Here is a 20,945-nt window from a genome sequence, read left to right on the forward strand (position 1 = left end):
ATACAACTGTGATCCCATCTGGCACCCAAACCATAGTGCATAGCCAACTTGGCAGGCACTCTTTAATATTTGTTGCTTTTAAATGGTTTTATACAGTTATGAAACACTTGGGGGTGGGATGAAAGAAAAAGAAGAAAGTTACGTAGTGTAGTATACAGAAAAAAAACATTTTCTTTAGAAAAATCTGGAATTGCTTTCTTTCACCAAAATCCTGAATTTGGACACTTCAGCAGATAAAGAAGATGCAGATATAATGAGCATTAGCAAAGCTAATAGGTCTCGCCTATGAGACCTATTGGCTTTGCCAATGATTTTTAGCCATATTGTACAGCACCATACCTGCTGTGCTACGTTAAAAGAAATCACTTGCAGTTCAATATGTCTTGCATTAGCGAGAGTTGGAGCTGTTGGCGTTGTAACTGATAATGACAACCTTGCATTTGAGACCTTATAAATATTTAATCATGCAGCACATTAAACCTTTATCAGAAATAAACTGTGTTTGTGTGTTCCTCCTTACACTTGGCATTAGACTGTAATGGTCTGAGCAACCCCTACAGAGCACCACAGTGAAAATAGCATTTGGAAGAAACATGGTCATGTAACCATATATTCAGCCCCTAGAGGGCATAATACATTAAAAAAAAGAATGATAAAGAAAATTGCAGTGTAATCATATAATTAGCCACGTGTGGGCATAGTGTGGAGTCCGTGGAACAAGGGTGTAGTGCTGCAGGTCGTTGCAAGATGTCCCTGTAGAGTTAACAGCAGAAGGTGCAGTACCACTGGCTGTGGCTAGAAGTCCCTGCAGAGTCAACAGCAGTCAGAGTAAAGTGTCACAGAACACTACCAGAACTACTTCTGATGTCAGAAGCTCTGAATGTCCCCCAAACCGGGGGCTGGTAAAGTACCAGGTCTTCAGTGAAATAGCTGAAATATTTATCCATGCTGTACATTAAACCTTTAACCGAAGTAAACTGTGTTCGTGCATTAGCAGAAGTTGCAGTACCACTGGTTGTGGCTAGATGTCCCTATGTAGCCAACTGAGTTAATAGTGCATTGAGGCAATTATCATCCTTCAGCCCTTTGAGAGCATAGTGCATTACACAGTTGCAGGCCGAGCAAGGCCGTCAAAATATTAATACAGACAATGCCCTTAGAACACAAACTCCTCTCAGATGTAAACACAAAAGTCTCAGCTGTAAGAGAGCTTAAATATGTATTGAATGGTGGAAGAGGTTATGATTTGTGGGCCCCCTCTAAGCCTAGTGTGACCCACAAGATGTCCTGGACAGAAAGAGCATATCGCTCTGAATGGTTTGGTGGTGGTCCTATTGCCCTAGGACCTCTGCAGGCTGCATTATAGGCACACATGTTGTAAAAGGAATGCCTGCAAAGCATTGTGGGCTGAGTTTCCATGCATTCATTAAACCTTTATCCGAAATGAACTGTGTTTATGCATTAGCAGAAAGTGCAATACCACTGGTCGTGGCTAGATGTCCCTGTAGAGCCTACTGAGTTAGTAGTGCCTTGGGGCAATTATCATCCTTCAGCCTTTGAAGAGCATAGTACATTACACCTTTTCCGGCCTAGCCAGGCTGTCAGAATATTATTACAAACAAGGCACTTATAACACAAGCTCCTCTCAGCTGTAAAAACAAACGTTCTTGCCATAACAAAGTTTAAGTATGTATTGAATGGTGGAAGAGGTTATGATGTTTGGGCCACCTCTAACCTAGTGTGACCCACAAGATGGCCTGGAAAGAAAGAGCACATCATTCTGAATACTTGGGTGGTGAACCCATTTCCTTAGGACCACCACACGCTAAGTTATGGGCAAAAATGGGTTGTAAAAGGAATGCCTGCATAGCATTATGGGGTGAGTTCCCGGAGTGCAGTGAATATTGTAGTATCGACTCTCCCGCTGTGCGGGGAGAGACACTGTTAAGGATTCATTCCTGTGCCGATTTTATGCTATATAAAGCCACAAAAAAATGTACAAAACACACGCACGACACAACTACTTGTAATTACTGATTATGTAAAGTAAGGACCAAGTGAAGGGCAAATGCGGAAAACGAACTGCACGCGTGAGCACTAGTGCTTAATGACAAACACGAGAGACAGGAAACAAAGGAAAATAGTCTGTCCAAACAACAGAAAAACATTCCAGGTGTAATTAAACTGTACATGGCTGGTGCTCCTCAGCCAAGTACAGGAAGTGACATAAGGGCTGCCAAACCAGTTAGGAGGCAGCAAAACAAGAGTGGCACAGCCTTCAACCTATGGTAATCGCCAGGCAGGAGCAAAGTGCTATACTCCATCAAACAGGTCCTGCAGACAGCGCATGCTCGCTGTCTAGGCTCGACCTAATAAAACTCTTTCGATGCGGCTGCTACGTAATTTGTAGGTGCATGGCATCAAGCATATACAGCCCTACAAAGTGAAGCATTTCTATTTTTTGTTTTTTACCAATCTGAGATGGATTGATAAATATACAGTAGTGCCAAAAGTGCTTTTTTAAAATTTTGCACAAAGTCTTTTTGTTTAAAAAAATATATAAATACAAGACCCACTGGGGGAGTATATTAGGTGGGGGAGGGGGTGAAAGCAGCAGACAGAATGCAGGCTGGAGGAGAAGGACATGGGCAAGAAATAACGTGGAGCGCTACTGAAGCAAATTTGCAGAGAGCAAGTTGAGCATCTCAGAGCAGAAGCTCCAAATTTGCTGAATACTCGGATAGACTTCACTGGCATATTTCACAGTGACACCTCTAGTAATCTTTTATGGGAGTATGATATATATTCAGCGTGTCAAAGCCAATAGAGCCGGAGTGATGTTAAAAAGCACAACAGACACATGGTGAGGGAACAAAAGGCATTGGGGGGAAAGCAAAGGGCAATGGTGGGCAGTGAGGAGCAGAACACGGGAGAGAAAATAAAGTGGAAGGCTGGGCTAGGCAGAGCGCACATGAGGAAGACAGCTGGAAAACATGCACTCTTATGAAGTACTTTACGAAAACGACGGTGCCTAAAAAGCGGGCACTCTTGGAATAATATGAGGAGCTAATCGGAGAGGTGGGAATCAGGCTGTGCTCCACAGGAAGGACAAAGTCAAGATGGCGGGGCTAAAACAAATAAAGCCAGCGAATCGAAAGCAAGTAAAAGTGAATGGCAAACCACTAAGCCAGTGGTAAGTAGTGGGCGAAATGCATTCTGAGATAAGCTTTCAGCATGTCCTCATTATGCATTTGTGGGCATCGATCTGAAAAGTAAGCTTTTGCATCTTGCAAATAATATAGTTTTTGTGTACGTGGTGTACAGCACTTAATTGACCTTGGTCACTTTTTAGGCAGAATGTATTGCATAAATGTACTCTTTTGATCTACCTCAAAAGAATGAAATGCTATTTAAGGCATGCTGAGATTTAACCTTATTTTCTGCAGGTTTCATACGCCCCTGCAAAAGGCAAGACTTCAATAGGCAAGACTTCAAAAGGCTTTTGTTTAGAGTTGGTTAAGAGTGCAATGAATTGTGCGACATATGCGGTACTTGGTTTTCTGCACGTTTAATACGGCTTTTCAATTTACAGAATTATTTTATGTTAATTGCATTTGTATAGTTAATTCCTATCACTTGTACGGTACAAACACATTCAAAATCTGGATGCCCTTTACAGTTCCGGAATAACCCTTGACCAGAGCCTAGCATTACTACATCAGAAAATCAGTCATATCACTTAACTGTATGTGCCTGATAGCATCGGCAAAAGGCAGTTATCAGCTTTGCACCTTCGAGTGCAGAAGAACATGAAGAAGTATTGTTGCCCCAAGTTACTTTCCCTTTAACCTAAATTTGCAATAATATCACAACTATTGATTGCGGTAACGCGATTACCTAATCGTATTATTACCGTAGTCAGATTGACATTCTCTAAATGTAGCTGTAGGTAACGTGCCTTTAGAATGGAATTGACAATTAACTGTAGTCTTTTTTTTATATCTACATCCACAACTTTGTGTTTCCTCGTTGGAAGGTGGAGCATGAGGATATCAAGCGTAGCCTTCAGAGCTCCTTTATGTTTGCCAATCTCTGCTTTTTAAACGCGATTCATACATGGCGTCTGCAGACTGCTTAAATATTTCAAAGCGCTTTGTTTTCCTCATCCAACCTGCATTTAAATCACAGTGAACTTTGAGCAGGGTTTGTCAGTCCTGCACTCTGCACTCTTGGTGGCATCCTATCAGATTCCTTGTTTTTCCCCTTCTTCGCTGTTACTCTTAACTTTTAGTTAGCGATTAACTTGAGGGGTGGCTAGGTTTGGGTTGAGCACCACGGTGTGGATCCAACTGTCAGCTTGAGCAAAAGACCAAATCTGACATTTCAGGGAGGTGCTTGATGTTGCACCGTAGCCGTTTCTGAGACCTGAACGACGGCAGCTGCGGAAGAATGTCTGAGCACCCACTGGGTTTTGGAAGCCGGTCTTGTAAGAGAACAGCCCGGCAGCAGTTAAGACCATCTTTGCTTTTACACAGTTCAGATCGTGAAATTCTGTCCATTATTTGTTACTAAAAGGCGTTTTCAAAATAGCATCTTAACCGACAATTGTCAACCTTTTATACTTCTTCCTCTGTAACTAAAACCACGCGCTTACAAATGAAGCGTTCGTTGAATATGGAGCTTCCCACAGAAGAGGTAATCCACCACTTTAATGCTCATGTTAATGTTAACTATCTAACAATATTTTCCTGAAAAGGAATAACATCTTATAAAGTGTGAACTTAGTTGGATGATTAAAATCAAGTTAGTTTTCTACTCTAGATTCTTTGTATTTTGCTTTGTGTTTATGAAGCAGAGATTGTTTTTGTATTATTACGTTTGGTTCCTTAGCTGCTCAGTGAGTAGATGGCATGGGTTCATGAGGTGTCGTCTTACAGACTGGATGTGAGGTCAGAATACTGTCAGTCGTCGCTTAAGCACTCACTTAACTGGTGGTCAGAAGACCACTCTCTTTGCGTTCGTTGTTGTTCATTCTTATATAGACTGCCTCTTTTAAACTCCTCGTTACATAGTGTTCGACTTCAACCACCATTTTGTCTTTGATATTTGCGTAGATACACAGTTCAGTCGATCTTATTATGTTTTCCGTGTTGTGGCTCCTGTTTCTTGCTTTATTTAAAGGTATATTGTACTTTACATGACAAATCTAAAATGGACAGGCAGAAAGAGAGAGATGTTGTGCACCTCCGTTCTCTGTTGGCGTTCAATACAATAACTTTTCCTGCTTGTTCAGCAGTCATGTTTTTTGGGGGGAACTGGGCGAGATAGTAAAACCATGACACTACTTGCTCTTCAGTACCTTATTTGCTAAGTAATTATCCTGCAGCAATTCTGTCAAGAAGTACAGCATGAAAGCATTGCCTACTTAAACACGATACGAAGGGGCAGTCACGACTCAAAAGTGAAAGGGCCCCTAAAAAGTACGCCTGACACAAAGATAGACCACCCCAGCCCCCAACACCTTATGCATGAATTTTGCATATTCCTGTACGTCATTAAACATCTGCATCCCTTCATGGATTGTTTGATATCTTGCACCGCTTTCAGTTGTTGCACTGCAGTTTACTACGTTTCATTTCTTCTAGTTCAGCGTAATGTGTGCTGTGAACAGTGGTCTCTATGGACATTTGGGGCAGATAGGGGTTTTGTGTTGAGGTGATAACTTTATGGCCATGTTTATTCTGACATTCATTGTGGTACTTCTGACATGTTGAACTTATTTTTATATTCACCCTTTCAGCTCATTGATATGAGTTTCACATAGACTTCTAATGCTTACTAGAAGAGATAACAGCTCCTTTGTCCACAATCTTATAATTCTTAATGTCCTCAATACTTGTGTAGCTGCAGACCAAGAAGGAATGTCAAAACTAGTCTTTTTAACAAACCATGTACATTCTTTCTGAGATAAATAAAAAATGTACTTTTCAAATTATAATTGTCCCTTTGTTTTTATAGATAGCATGCCTACAAATTGTTTGTCTAGTTATTACTTTGGTACACAGCTTATTGTAATAGTATTTATGTAGCGCTTACTACCCCTCACAACTCATTGAAGCACTTTTCGGCAAGTAGTATGCTGCTTCGAAACACAAAGTGGATTAGTGGTGAATTTGTATAGGGGAATATTAGTTGTTAATTGGAGCCATGGACATGTGAGCCTTTTAGTTGGAGTAAGTAGGATAGAGGTGGGATAGAGATGGGAAGAGTCAAGAGGGAGTTTTTTGGGGGATCATAGTAGTAAGATTAGGTTTATGGTGAGTCAATGTAAGAATAGAGGAGGGAAGATTCTAGAAAGGGTTATTTGCGAAATCATAGTAAAATTAGGTTTGGGATCAGTCAGAGTGGTGATAGAGGACATACGGAAAGATGTATAGAATGCAGCAGAGTAGTGAGTTGAGGGAGTTGAAGTTTTTTTTCTACAGTGGGAGCAAAATATTATATACACAACTACTTAAGATATGCATGTATATGGAAAAATATAAAGTTGTATTTTTACAAATTCCCAAATGTACATCTATGGATAAATATTTGGAAACGCAGAATTTCAAGGGTTCCTCTATATAAAGTTAATTTAATTATTTTTATATTATTTATTTATTTTATATTTTCCCAATATTTTAGCACTGGAACACTTATAGATATGCTTATTATGATCATATTTACACATGATAGGTAAAATAAAACAGGACTCATAAGCTTACGTACCGCTAGGGTTTCGTCACCAAGTCAGTTATGCACTTTGTCCATCGATTGGCCCTAGCCTGAGTATTCGTGGTGTGGAATGATTGTAAGCTGTTTCCTGTGATTGTGTATTTTTGTGTGACTGCCTTTAGTGGCATGTCATTCAAACCCTTGTGAGAAGTGTGTATTTGGGTTGTGAGTGCGTGGTGTATGACAGTGGTTGTGTATTCTCTATCTGCATCAAATCTGAGGCTGCTGTGGAGTTGTAGTCTGTTGCTTGGGCTCGCTTTGGACCCTTCACTGCACAGGCTGCTGAAAGCCTTTCCTGTAAGTTTGCCGTCTACATGGCCATGAGTGAGAGGTGGTGTAAGTTACTATTAAACATTTTCCTTATACTTGTCTCAAAATTTGCAGATTACCCATCTTTGATCTTTCCTTAGATATGGGATAAACGTTGCTGTCTAGTTCCGGTAGGACGTATAATCATATCTCTGGGCTTGAACCATATTCCTAGCTGGCCTGTGTACCTGTGTTAAACTGAATGTCTGTTCTTGCTGTTTCACAGAGGTACGGTTGTCATTTCGCTATCTCTGTTAGTGCACCCTGAGTTAATATTGATTTTGTGAGCATATCTTGGGAACTCTATTTCATCTCACTGAAAAAAAATGTTTAATTAAATGCTATGACCGTTATCTTTTAAAGAGTAATCAAACTAATTTTATGTACTCGTGTTCCAGTCTTGAGGCACAACTAGGTTTTGCATTCCTATGCCCCTTTAAGTTTGTGTTCCATCGTCATGGAATATCTTCGATGGACATGTGGGACCGAAATTCCCCCCCCAAAGTTATCAATGAACCAAAGATCTGATATGCCTTTTCTGTGGCAGTTCTGCTCATAGTCCGCTGGAAAGACATACAAAGTAGAAATCAAATAGTATGTTGTTGGTGTATAGATGCCTCTACTCAGCTTCCGTTCGTCTGTAGAGATCGAGTTGGGCATGGTCCAGGGCAGCCCAGTCTACGCTTAACATGGTGCAGGTTATTTCTGATCCGTCTAACTCACTCTCACCTGTCATTGCTTTTTGAGAAGTACTCTGAAGTGAAAAATGTCGGTACAGTACCTAGAGCAGTTAAATTCCCAATGTATACTACAACGCGAGGATGTTCTTTCGAGATAAACTTGGTAAGGGAAATCACTTTAGTTGTTGTTGGTATGGATGAATTAAAAAGGAGTTAACAATGACTGTATGCACTGGAACCCCAAAGCAACTGGAGAATGTGGATGAGTTACCCACTCGAAAGACCTACATACTCAGAAACTTGGTTTGGCAACAGCAGAGACAGACATCAAATTATTTCGTAAAGAAACAGAGCCTACCCAATCTCGAAAAATTGCATATGTAGTTGAAAACAATTTCATACAGAGGAAATGTGCTTCAAGTAGGAAAAACAAATAGGTACTCCTAGTTTGGCTATTTGGTGTTATTGAATCAAAGTGTTAGCAGCTAAAATAGCTTGAAAGTTGAATGGAGCAAGTGGGATAAAGAATATTCTTGGGTATGTTCGCACAATTGCATAAAATCAAGATGAATAGCTAACGGCTGAACTTCCGTTCAGTGAAGTTGGTACACTTGCAAACACTATAGAAACTGAAAAGACCTTCATTGTTAAAAGGAAAACATTTCTCCCCATATTAAGCACCATAAGCATGGAACTAAGAAATGTGAAGGAATATTGAAAGTGTAAAAAAAAAAAAAAAAGGAAATCTACTAATTCTGAAAATATATACGCTATTAGAACATAAGTAACATTTAACCTATCTTAAAATGTTCATGGAACCATGTGAGGTATTATCAAACCCAAAAACTTTGTGAAAATGATGGGAGCATGCACATCACTAATATACTTTGGTGGAACACCACCACCAATATCCCATTTTCACAAATGGATCCTGTATGTTCTTCGAGGTGGTGCTGAGACCAAGCAACAAAATGTGCTCAGACCACCATGAGAACAAGAGACAAGAAGGCAGCAAGCTATCAAAAGTCTTTAAAGCCTTTGTTAGAGCAAGATGCATTTGAATTTGTCTGAATGCCAAGATAGTCAACTGTAACCTCACCCCCAGAAATAAGTGTTCCTGCCCTTGCTGCTAACAGCAGGCCTTGGTGATTCTGGAAACACTCAGTTGTATTTTCAACATAGCTGCCCACCTGCATTTTTTTTCTGTATGTTTTATAGTAATGGGGAAGCCATATAGCATTTGTGAAAGCACCTTGGCTTTGACTTGCAGAGTCTATGCTGTTCTGGTGCAAATAATTACTTCCTATCCTGTAATCCTGATACCACCTTTACGTCAATCCCTGAATAACTGATGCTTGAGCTCCATTCAGATTTATTTGTATTTTCTAGTGTAGACATTTGTCATCAAAAGAGAATTTTGGTGCACTCAGATGAGATCCCCTTCACAATGTAATTGTTTTGAGATTTTATGTAGTTTATGTATCTAAAATGATTTCTTCTTTTTGCTTTTTTTAGAACAAATCATGGAAGAAGCTGAAGACGGTCATGCACTGGTCTCCATTTGTTGTGTCTTTTAAAAAAAGATATCCTTGGATCCAATTAGCTGGGCATGCAGGTAAGCTGTATGTGGGGATTTTGTGTTGCTTACACTTGTTACAAACAGTGACCATGGCCAACATGGCGGCCGGTGTATGCTTGTTTTGTTGAGCTCTGCACCGGGCCCCACGACATCCTGCTTAATCTCAGCCCTGATGCTGGGGGACTCTGCACAACAAGCGGGGGCTCACCCCTAGAGTCACAAGTTGGGGCAAGGAACGGCGTGTGGCCTAGCATGGGAGACCGCAGCTATGGCACCAGACGAGGCCTTAACTCACAGGCCTTGTTTGCCTGTAGGTTCTGCCAGAGGGCCTGGAGAGCGGTGGCAGTGGGAGCAGGGACTGTCCCCTGCTGAGAGAATGGGTCTCTGATTGGATGCTGGGTCTGCACTTGCAGTGAGAGGCCTTGAAGGAGAGGCTGCAGAGCTTGGTAAGCAGGCAGGCCCCATCCGGTGATTAAAGCCTGCTGGAGACGTGGACAATGGTGGCGATCATATGTGCGACCTGAACTAGAACTCTGCACAGACATTTGTCTCCGAAGGGATTTTCTGCTCCTGTGCCAGGAGGCCCTGCAGATGCTGGCAGTGGGGGAGGGGAGCAGACGCCCAGGTTCCTGGTACGGCATGCGACATTTGAGCCCCAAACCTATTGCCGCTGCAGTGCATGAGGAGCATGCATGCCATTAGACCCAATACAGACGGGATACTCCCGATTTTTCAAGCCAAAAATTGCCTTATTTTCGCTGTTTCCTGTCTGAAATTGCATCTTCTATAGCAGTCAATGGGGAAATTGCATTCCCCAGATTTCTGTTTCAAAATGTCCTCTTCCCACTCCTAAAATGTTGGGGTGTTTACTACCCTGTGCATGACATGCACAAACTACTAGACCTTTTCTTTTGCAGCGATATGTGGGTGTGCATTGACCACAGAGAATTTGGCACACACTGTCTCCGATCAGAGCCCATTACTGTTGAAGATACTCTGGGGCCAAGAACGAGCAATAATCTTCAACTGGCAGATGGAGGCTCTGCAGTACCCCCCTGTTCCAAGATGCCATAGCTTAAGAACTTGCACAATATTTTGAACAGACCACTAGTTCCACTGTGTCATGTACTGTGAGTGGAAGGTGCATAAACTGGTCATGCAGGCCAGTTCATTGGTTGGGAGGGGCGGGAGAACACCTTGTTCTCCAATAGGGTCTATTTGCACTGCGGATGCAGGGGAGCTGAAGTACTTCCAAGCTGACATAAACACAGCATTCAGGACATACTACAGCGCCCTGTACATGGCAGGGAACACTGTTACCACAAATCAAATCTGGGACATCCTGCAGGAGGTTATCCTTCCCTGTCTAAACCATCTCCAGCATGCGAAGCTGGAGGAGCCCCTATAGGTGAAAGTGCTACACGAGGCCATCCCACAGATGTCACAAAATACAACACCGGTGACAAACAGTATTCCATGTCATTCAACATGTTACTTACCCCAGATCTACTGAAATTATATGAGAAGGTGATGCAGGCAAGGGTCTTCCACTTATCCTCAGTTGGACTCCGATTGTGGTACTCCCCAGGCCCGGGAGGGACAGCAGGACTTGCAATGTACTGGCTACTTTCTCTGTTGAACCTCGATTATAAGATATTGGGGAAAGATCTTGGCAAATAGGCTGCTGCCATTTGTAGGCAAAATTTACACCTAGACCAGAATGGGTTTATACTGGAATGCAACACCTTTATGAACTTCTTTTGGCTGTTGAACCTGATGGGGTCATGCAGGAGGGCAATCCTATGAATAGGCCAGCTGTGTCCTTAGATATAGAAAAAGGCGTTTGACACCCTCAGCTGGCGTTATCTGTTTGCTGTGCTTGAGGTTTGGCCCAGGCTTCTTGAGGTGGGTTCAGCCCCTACACTGCAACCCAACAGCGCATGTTAAAATGGCACACTTACATCTGACAGTATAGGCATACGTCGAGGCACTCAACAGGGGTGCCTGCTATCGCAGCTTATTTTTGCACTTGTCCTGAAGCCTTTGGTAGCCTGGCTCCACACTAAGGCTAGGACGCGGATAGCGCGTGCATCAGATGATTGACACATAGGGGGTTATTACAACTTTGGAGGAGGTGTTAATCCGTCCCAAAAGTGACAGTAAAGTGACGGATATACCACCAGCCGTATTACGAGTTCCATAGGATATAATGGACTCTTAATACGGCTGGTGGTATATCTGTCACTTTACCGTCACTTTTGGGACAGATTAACACCCCCTCCAAAGTTGTAATAACCCCCATAGTGTTGTGTACGATGACAACACTGTGATTTATTTGCGGGACGCCTGCACTCCTTAAAACTGCTCAGGTTGATGCGGGACAGATTTGGTGACTTGTTGGGCCTCTGCATAATTGGGACAAATCCTGTTTGTTCCTGCTCTGATGGGTGGAGGAACACAGACGAGAGAATGTGATGCCCACACAACTGGAGTGGTACTTTGATACGCTTATATGCCTGGGGGTGAACATCTATCATTCTGACGCAGACTTAGTGCGTGGAAACTTGGACTGGGTGGTTGTCTCCACTTGTGGCTCCCTCCCTCCCTTTCTGGCTCCCTCCCTCCCTTTCTGGCTGTCGTTTCCCTCCTCTCCAGTGGGCTGAGGTGAATGCTGATTTTTGCCTCTCTTGCTGTACCTGTTCTCAGCATCGCTGCTGATTTTAACATTGCACTGTTTCCAGGGGCCTTAACTGGCTGGCTGCTGTCAGAATTGATCTGGGGCAGTTCGGGCCGAGGGCTGCAATGCTGACAACGCAGCACCCTTTAGTGGATGGCCGCCTAGGGGCTTCCAGTGGCGAACTTTACTACGCCACGGCTCAGGTGCAATGGCCGATGTGGGACGGCACCCATTGCGGAGCGGAAAGTTGTTCAGCATGTCCTGCTGGGGTAGCCATTCCTGCCGTGGCTGTGGCATAATGCCTGCTCAGGGCACCCGAAAGACAGACTGATGCAAGTAAGTGGGGGCAGAAATCTGTTCAAGGTAGGGTGGAGTCACCCATTGTATGCACCCTAGTTACAGATTTGGCAGCTGTCTATAGTAGTAAATGTATTTGACAAGAGTGCTATGCGCATCTGGACGGAGGTATTACTAAGGGTTTGTATCAGGAGGGGCTGCTGAGGTTGTTTCAGGCTCAGGGGGATGACTAAGGAATAAGGGTGCTTCCTGGAGCATACTGCGATTTGGCGGAGGAGGGATTAAGAGCCACAAACGGTACACCTGTTACAGGTTTTGCTTATGCAAACGGATGCCAGGAAGGCAATCACTGTGATTTATAGCACTCTGCACGCCCAGCGCTGTGAGGCAGTGATGCCAGCTAGTGCCAAGTGGACGACTGCTCTGGGCGCCACCTTGTCTGATCAGCAGTGAGTGAGTGCAAAGCTGCATGTGAAGGATGTACAAAGGAACCCATACTTCCATTGCATACAATTTTACTACTTGCACCAGACCCACCTGACAGCACAACACATCCATAGAATATTCCCAGGGGTTCCACTGGAGTGCCCGTGCTGTCACACACAGCCGGCTGACTTTTATCACATAGTGTGGGCTTGTCCTGTCTTTCGGGAGGCATGCAGTGAGGTGGCGGAGACTCTGTCATAGGTAGTGGAGAGGGGGGTTCCCCTCATCCTAGAATACTGTCTTTTGGGAATAAGGTCCAGGACCGAGGGTGGTAGGCATATAAGCAGGTTTGTTGCACTGCCCGGTTTCTATTTATGAGACAGATAATGATATCATGGAAGACCAGCTCAGCACTGGATGTGGGGCTCTTGCTGCAGGGCCTGGTAAAATGGGCTAAGGCAGAAGTGGTTGTACCAGCCCAGCGTCGCTGCAGGGGCAGTGGGAGTTCTGACCCCACCATGTGGGACACGTTTCTCTTGAAACTATAGGCAAAGGACGATGAAAGGCCTCTCAGAGGAGAAATGTTTACACAGTTGTTGTTGACTTGTGATATTAATGCTTTTATATGATTGTTCACGTTATGATGCTTTTGAGGTGACCTGGGCCAGCCACAGGCCTTCCCCTCCAGCGTACTGTGCTCCTTCCTGATTCTTGTGAATATGTGCTCTGATGATGATAGTGCCTGTGACTGTAGATTGGTGCCGGTTGGGACTCTCTTCCCCAACTGGCACCAATCTACTGTCACAGGCACTAACATTACCCAGCGATAAGGTATGGACTGTCTGGGGAAACTCCATTGTTGTGGATGGCGGAGGGCTTTGCTCTTGCCTGAAGAGCTGTTTATTGTTATAATAATAATACTGTAAAGTGCAATAAAGAGATTTAAACAAAAAAATGAAAAGTGGCCCTCAAACCTATCTGCCCTCATCCTCGTATCTCAAATTGGAGACGCAACAGTGAGTGTGGTAGAGAGAATAATCTTTCAAATAATATAGGGAAAGCAGACCAACTGTGTTTAAAAGGCCAGCAACTCTACCTTTAACATTCCTTGTGTGTATTTATATACCTAACCCCCTCAGTATCCTATATTTCATGTTGACATCTATGAAATTAAACAGCTATCCTAAACTGTCTGCTTCGCTACATATTTCCCCTTTCTTTTGCCTACAGAACGCTGAAGCATAGGTATAGGCAGCCCCATCCATGAGCTGATAAAATGGCAGAGTGGAGGACTCAGACCGGCACACTATTCTGTGCACAGTAGTATTCAGAGTGAAAGTACGGCATTGTTTGCTCCCACGAATCCAATAATGGGCTTTAAGGACCTTGCATTCTGTGTGGGCATGATTAGCCATGTCCAACAGTGGTTGTGAAGCCTGTTATAATCAATTGTTTGATATATTCCCTGTTGATATTACTTAGTGGCTTCCATCGAGGTTTCAGTTTGTCGCAACAGTCTTAATTTAAAATGTACTGTACACATTAGAACTCCAGCTAGGATTGTTGGTGAGATGGACATTCAGTTGTCTTTCCTGACTGAATTCCCTATCTAAGCGAAGAGGCTTGTTCCACTTGACTTAACTGTGCCCAGTGGGAGTTCCACATCAGGAAATGGAGGAAAGATTGCAGTTGAACCATTATCAATCATACTTCCCTCATGCATGTATCCATGGATTTAAGAGTATACTAATCTGACCTTTGAACTCTGTGGAGCAGGCCGGGCCCATGCTTGCCTCAGAAACCTGCTCCACTTTGTAGATCCAGGCAGTTTCCTGGATCTGAGTTCCAGTGGGAAGATGAAAGATTGGCCTGACATGAAAAGATCCACAGGATTAACTATTAGAGGCTTTAGTTTAAAAGGCCACTGACTGACTGGCGTCCCTCAGTAATCATAGTTTGCTCAATCCCAATCTGTGGCGCTCTTTGCAGACTCTGCTTCTAGCATCCCCAAGGTCCTTCCAGCTGGAAAAGGTTGATTACCTCATCTACAGTGATAACAATGAGTTCCAGAGAAGACTTGGTAATACACCTCAGGAGTTTTCAGTGAAGGACGGTGAGGTTCTTAAAATGGACCTTAGTCAACCCTTGACCTGTGGCATTTACCTAATGTCGGATTTATGTACTTAGAAATGACACTCTCTCTGAAATGCTGGGGGGGACGGTCTCATAGAAGGAAACAGCATTAATACACAGGTGGTAGGAAAATGGGTGAAACAAATTAGGAATCCTCCAAATTGGTGACTGAAGCAGAGTTGGTAAAGCTAGGGTTAGTGGCACAAGAGTATTGTGAGTTGAGGTGGTTCAGTCAGATGCCTGATGTCACAGAGAGCATTGGGAGAAGAACTCTATTCCCAGTGTGCAGCTTTAATCTAGTTGGTGACTGGAATTAGTTATGGTCTCAAATCCACCTTACTGGAGGTTTGTGAGCAAATGTAGGACATTGTAGATTCTGCTGGTTGATCCTTCCTAATACAGGAGAACCAAATACTAGTAATACTAAGTCACTGGTTCCAGGCATTCCTCTTTGTCTAAGTGGCAAAAGACTATTGGGGCTCTAGCACATGTGCTGATGTGATTCTGGAAATAATTAAGAAGACGGAGGATTACATTAAGACAGGCACAGTGTCATACCTAAAGAAGGACAACTACAGAAATTCCCCTGAACTCATGATTGAGTTGCAACGTATTCCCACAAATGTAGGTCTGTAAGGGATGTTTTTTATCTTGGTTTGGAGGGGATTGTTACATGTCAAATAGTAAAATGACCTCTAACCGCTGAAAATGTCTTTGAGGAAGATGGTGCTTTGCACAGACCAGTGAATAGGGGATGGGTGCCTTTTCTTATGATGTGAGAGGAAAATATTTGGATTTTTAACTGAAGGAGGTGGCAGTAGAAGTAGGTGAAATTATGTGATGAGGCAAGATTGAGGTAATTCTGAACATGGTTTGTGAATCCCCGACTTAATGAGTCACTAAAAGAAAAAGATGGAGGAGTGAAGAGGGTTTTGTCAAGACTAGTGGCTAATGACGTTTTTGAAGTTCATCAATCGGGTATTTCTCAAATAGATCACTGCCATGGGCACCACCAGGTCCCAGAAGATGCAGATCACCGTTGGAGTTCTGGTTCCATCTTGTGCCTGGTCATCTTCAATCTATGCCTGGTGCCCTTTGGTGCTCTACTTGCGTTTAACATAACATTCACCAATATGCCAACGAACCAAGTGCAGTTGTATTTAAATGTCCCCTCTGCTTCAGACTCTGAGCCTCAAACACTGCTTACACCTCATCCAGACCTGGATGTCCAGCACCTACTTAAGGCTTAACCCCACCAATACCAAATTCCTTCTGTACGCCAAGATCAACTAGTCCAGACTTGTCTCAACATTAGCAACCTGGGCATAATTGAACACCCACCCCCAAAATGGGCACTCTGCCATCACTAAGAAAAAAGTAAAACCATTCTTCCAAAATCGACATCAGAATAGCCATCCAAGCCATCTGATGGGGGCAGTGCCTTCTTCACAGCCTCTAAACTGCCTGACCCACCTCCACACATAAGCCAGCCTTCATTTAGTCACACCGCTGCATAGGTGCCTGGAGAAATATGTCCACCTCACTCTCACCCTGAAAGCCTGCATCAAAATCATCTACAAAACCATTGTGACAGCACACCTGCTTTTCTAGCTGGAAATATAATCCTCTTATGTGGCATACCTGCAGCTTAGGCCACTGTCAGACTGGAGACAAAGTGGAAAAAAAAGAAAAAAGGCAACTGGCCTCCTCTTTCGATGCACCCAGTATCTGGAAAGACAACCCTGTATAAATCAGGACTGTCCCAACCCTGCTCCAATCTGGGATAGTGCTGTGCACCCATATTTAGAAAATACTACATCATGATGGAGTAACAGTTCACTTTCGCCAGCATCCCTTCCATTCATGTTTACTGTCTTTGCCTTGGACTCTATACAGCACTTCACTGCCTTTTGGTTAGGTTTGCACTGTGTAAATGCTATATACCTACATACGTACACACCCAGCCTGCACTTGAGTGCTTAAGATGCGTCATACTCACTGGGAATTTCTGTGCCTTTCACCTTCGCCATCTCTTCGGTCATTGCTGGGCAGCGCTATATATTCTGAGAAGTAGCAAATCATAAACTCAGTGCGTAACCAGCTTGCAAACCTAGTTGTCTGCAGAATGACAGCGGGAAAGTAAACTTTCCTCTGTGTGTTACAGCTCATTTTCTGAAGTGTAGCAAACAGAAAAATGTAATCAGCCATTCTGAAACACCTTCCCTGCATCCCAACCCCACCATCCAATTCCTATAGGTTGAACAAGTAAGGGGGACCAGATAACAGCACCACCCTCAGTTGGTTATTTTTCTGCCCCGAATGCAGATTGAAAATCTTTCATGTGCCTTTGGTTTGTGCAAACACCATGCATCATAACTTTTGGTTGCAAACTGTTATGCATGTAATTGGTCTGCTGGTTTTAGTTCTCAACAGTGATTGGGTTCCAAAGCCTTTAGTGGCATTTGATTTATAGATACTAAGTAACTTTAGTTTGCACAGTACAGAGATTTAGATAAGTTGTCACCAAATGGAACAGTGTGTCTGGTACATCATTCTCTGTTTAATCACAGCAGTAATAGAGTATATTGCATGGCACTCAGTGCAATTGGCATCTGCTGACTGGAGCATACTGCGTTGAATATTGTACATGTCATGTAGATGAGGTCCAATCAGAAGCTGCTGAACTCATTGAATTATCTTTCTCAGCCTGGTTCCTCATTTATGTGGGGGAACCAAAAGGAAGTCCACGTTATCACATTGGATAATGACTTCCTGCAGAAGTTGAGCTTCGTTGCTGTTGCTGTATTTCCATCGATGAAGATGTGGGAGGCCGATTTGGTCTACATTTGCCTAACTCATGCACCCACACTAAGGAGGAGACAAGATCCACATTACCAGAGCATGCCATAGGCACATCTGTCCTGTGAGAACCTTCAATGCATAAGGTTTCTGTAGGAAAGTGGAATATTGTGTGGTAGGGTTTAGTAGCCTTACCATGTAATATTATCACAACACCCCACAACAAAGATGATCCTTGGCTTCACACTAATAAACCCTTAGCTCAGTCCTGGTAGAGTGTCAAAGAGAAGCCAGACTTTACGAGAGGAGCATGTGTTAAGCATTTCAGCAGCACCAACATGGAAGATAAGTAGATAGTAGACTCATTAGAAATTCCTCACCAACTTATAAAAATAAAGTGTATTTTTATCTTAATTTAGACACCAAAACAAACGGAATGGCACACATAAAACCAGAGTTAAAGATTTTAGAAGTAGGTCGGATGCAGGTTGTTTGGCTTTCCCTGTAGTTGCAGTTTGGAGTGTGCAGGTTGGTTACTGTCCTGGTGACCAACAACCCTTGGCAGCGGTAAGCAGTACGAAAAGCTTCACTGGTTCCGGGGGAGTGACGTATCAGCCTGAAACTAAGGGGCAGGCAAGACTAAAATTCCCACAATGCACTGGACCACCTGCATTTGGGCAATCCCACAGAGGGCCTGGTAGGCAGTGATTATTTGGATCCAGTGAGTGTTTTTATCTGCAGCTTGCAGGGGACTAGTGTCTGTAGTCTGAGGAAGATGGAGGGTGCGTCTTTCGTCCACAGGGGTCCCTCTCTTTGGGTGTGCAGAGTTTGAGCCAAGGACAAGGGTCGGTCACACCGGAACAGAATATCCCTCTTTTCCTTTGGTGCTGTGGGCAAAGTCCTGTTGTCAACGACATAGGTCTCCTCTTGATTCTTCTTTGAAGTACGTTGCTCAGATCTGAGGTTCTGGTGTCAAGGGTGGCCCTTAATTCCTAGATTTAGGAGATTTAGGGGCGTGGAGGCTAGTAGCCAATGGGCAGCTAGCTCCTTCAGCTCATCAGTCCCTGAGGTGACCAAATCCTGCGAGTTTGGTCACTTTTTTTCTACCCAGAACCATCAATTCTGCCACTCCTAAAAATGACATAAAACTACAATTAGTGTACAGCCTGGGCTGCTCACCCTGGAGGTGTGGTCAACCTTCTAGGGGTGTACACCACCTTGCATAGCCAATTTCCTTCCTGTCTGATCACAGATGTGTCTGGGGGAGGGCTGTTTCCTCCACTTGGAGCATATCCGAGGCGGTGCAGCCATTGAAGATCACCACCTTGATGTGTCAACTTACTAGCCTGCTTGGGAGGAGGGCACTGTGACCTCCTTCCTGCCCAAGCATTTGTTCCTGACTCCTGGCAATGCTTACACTGCAAGGCAGGAGGTCAGAATTGTGTCTTGGCCGCAGAAGGCACTGGAAAGCGCAGGCTCATCAGCCAGAGCACAGTGAAGCTCAGGCAACCTCTAAGACCGCCACCTTGATGCATGCCATGTCACCCAAGGCACGAGGTTCGTCTCAGCAGTGAGAAGGCATGTAGTTGAATGCCAGACATGACAGTCTTGTATGCCATCTTTAGGCCACAGAGTCACTCTGGCATGTCTTCGGGCTGCATAGAGCAGCAAGGTGAATCGGCTCAGTTACTGCCGGCAGTTTTGCCGCCGACACCAGCTGGGCCCTTTGGATCCATCCCCCTGATCTTGTTTGACTTCGGCACGTGTGCCTGTATCCAGCCAGACACCAGTTCCCCCGGCACCGACCCCAACGTTATTGGCGCCTCTGGACAGCAGACCTATCCCCTTTTTCAACTCCAAGCCTGCGCAACTTTAGCGTCTAGCCAGGTAACGTCCAGACTGTTTTCACCTCTAGATTTGCCACCTTTGAATATGCCCTTTATTCCTGAGGGGGGGGGGGGCCATGAGGAAGAAGATTATGTCCTTCTGAGGATGACCCTGACTAGGGAAAAAAAAACTGGTACAAGGACCATGGTGACCCTAAAGGCCTGGACACCTCCCTAGACTCTGCCATGCTTTCACCTCCGAGGCCTGTTTTGGAGGAATGCACTTCTTTCACAACAGTGATGTGCAAGGCAGTAGAGGTCCATGACCTACAATTGCCTGTGGTCGAGGTCAAGATTAATGTCTTGATGGAGGTGCTTCACCCAAGGCCGAGCTCTGTGGAACCTGTGCTCCCCTTTAATGAGGACCTTACCAGTGTTCTTCTGGAGGCCTGGGCTAAACCTTAACACAGGATCTCCTTGTCACTGCATGATTGCCTGTCACCACTGTCCCGCCCGAGGAAACCCAGCCTTCCTCTCTTAGCATCCCGCCTCTGAGAACCTGGTGATATAGGTCTCAACAGCCAAAGATAACCTGAACACATTCCCTTCTATTCCATCAGGTAGGGAATCCAAGAGCCTGGATACTTTTGGAAAGTGAATTTTCTCTTCCGCCAGCTTGGCCTTGCAGCTGGTGAACACCGCATGTCTCTTGGGCCGATACTCCCATGCATTATGGAACGATACTCCGCATTCTCTCTGAAGAGGGCAGTGCCATCCTGAACCAAGCCTGGTGGACAGTCGGGACACAGCAATGTTCACCATGAAGTTTGGGCTGGACACCATGGTCTCCCTTAGCAGGGCCATGGCCTCTGACGGCGATCTGTTGCACACCCTGTTGCGGTCCACTGGGATTTCTATGTATGTGCAATCGTCCGTGATTGATATGGCATTTGATGGCACCTGCTTGTTTCGTGACAAAGCTGACTCAGCGCATGAGCAGTTTTGGGAAAGCTGAGCCACCGCCTGGCCCCTGGGCCTTTCTCTGGCTTCCTGATTACAGCAGCAGTTCTTTTGTACCTTCTGCGGCAGTGGCACATATGAGCATCTGTAATATCAACCCTTCACCCCCCATCCCCCTTTCTCCCTGGCACCCCAACAGGCTACTCATACCTTTCGTGGATGGCGTTGCAGATCCCCAACATGATAAGGGAGTCCTGTCCAGTGCGTCGTCCAGTTCCCCCTTTGGCCTCACCCCACCCCTGGGTGTTCATTAGTGATGGTGGTGGTTACAGCTCATCTTCCAGGGTCAGGGTTTCATTCTTTCCTTTACTCGGCGACTGGCTGCTGAAGACTGGCTCACCCCAGGCAATCATCACTGTCCTGCATTCACTGAGGATTACTATCAAACTACTGAGGTCACACCTGACTCCGTGAGGATGCTCACC

At 44.5% G+C, this 20,945-nt stretch overlaps 1 protein-coding gene across 3 annotated transcripts in view; it reads left to right on the forward strand.

Annotated features, from left to right (window-relative positions):
- Positions 1–20,945, forward strand: part of ITPKC (inositol-trisphosphate 3-kinase C) — a 627,543-nt gene that overhangs the window by 560,519 nt on the left and 46,079 nt on the right. For all 3 annotated transcript variants that reach the window (XM_069208096.1, XM_069208097.1, XM_069208098.1), the window contains one exon: positions 9,279–9,378. In XM_069208096.1, coding sequence (XP_069064197.1) covers positions 9,279–9,378 — 100 coding nt within the window. The remainder of the gene's footprint in view (positions 1–9,278; positions 9,379–20,945) is intronic.

The sequence above is a fragment of the Pleurodeles waltl genome, chromosome 9, assembly GCF_031143425.1.
Source record: "Pleurodeles waltl isolate 20211129_DDA chromosome 9, aPleWal1.hap1.20221129, whole genome shotgun sequence".
NCBI lineage: Eukaryota > Metazoa > Chordata > Amphibia > Caudata > Salamandridae > Pleurodeles > Pleurodeles waltl.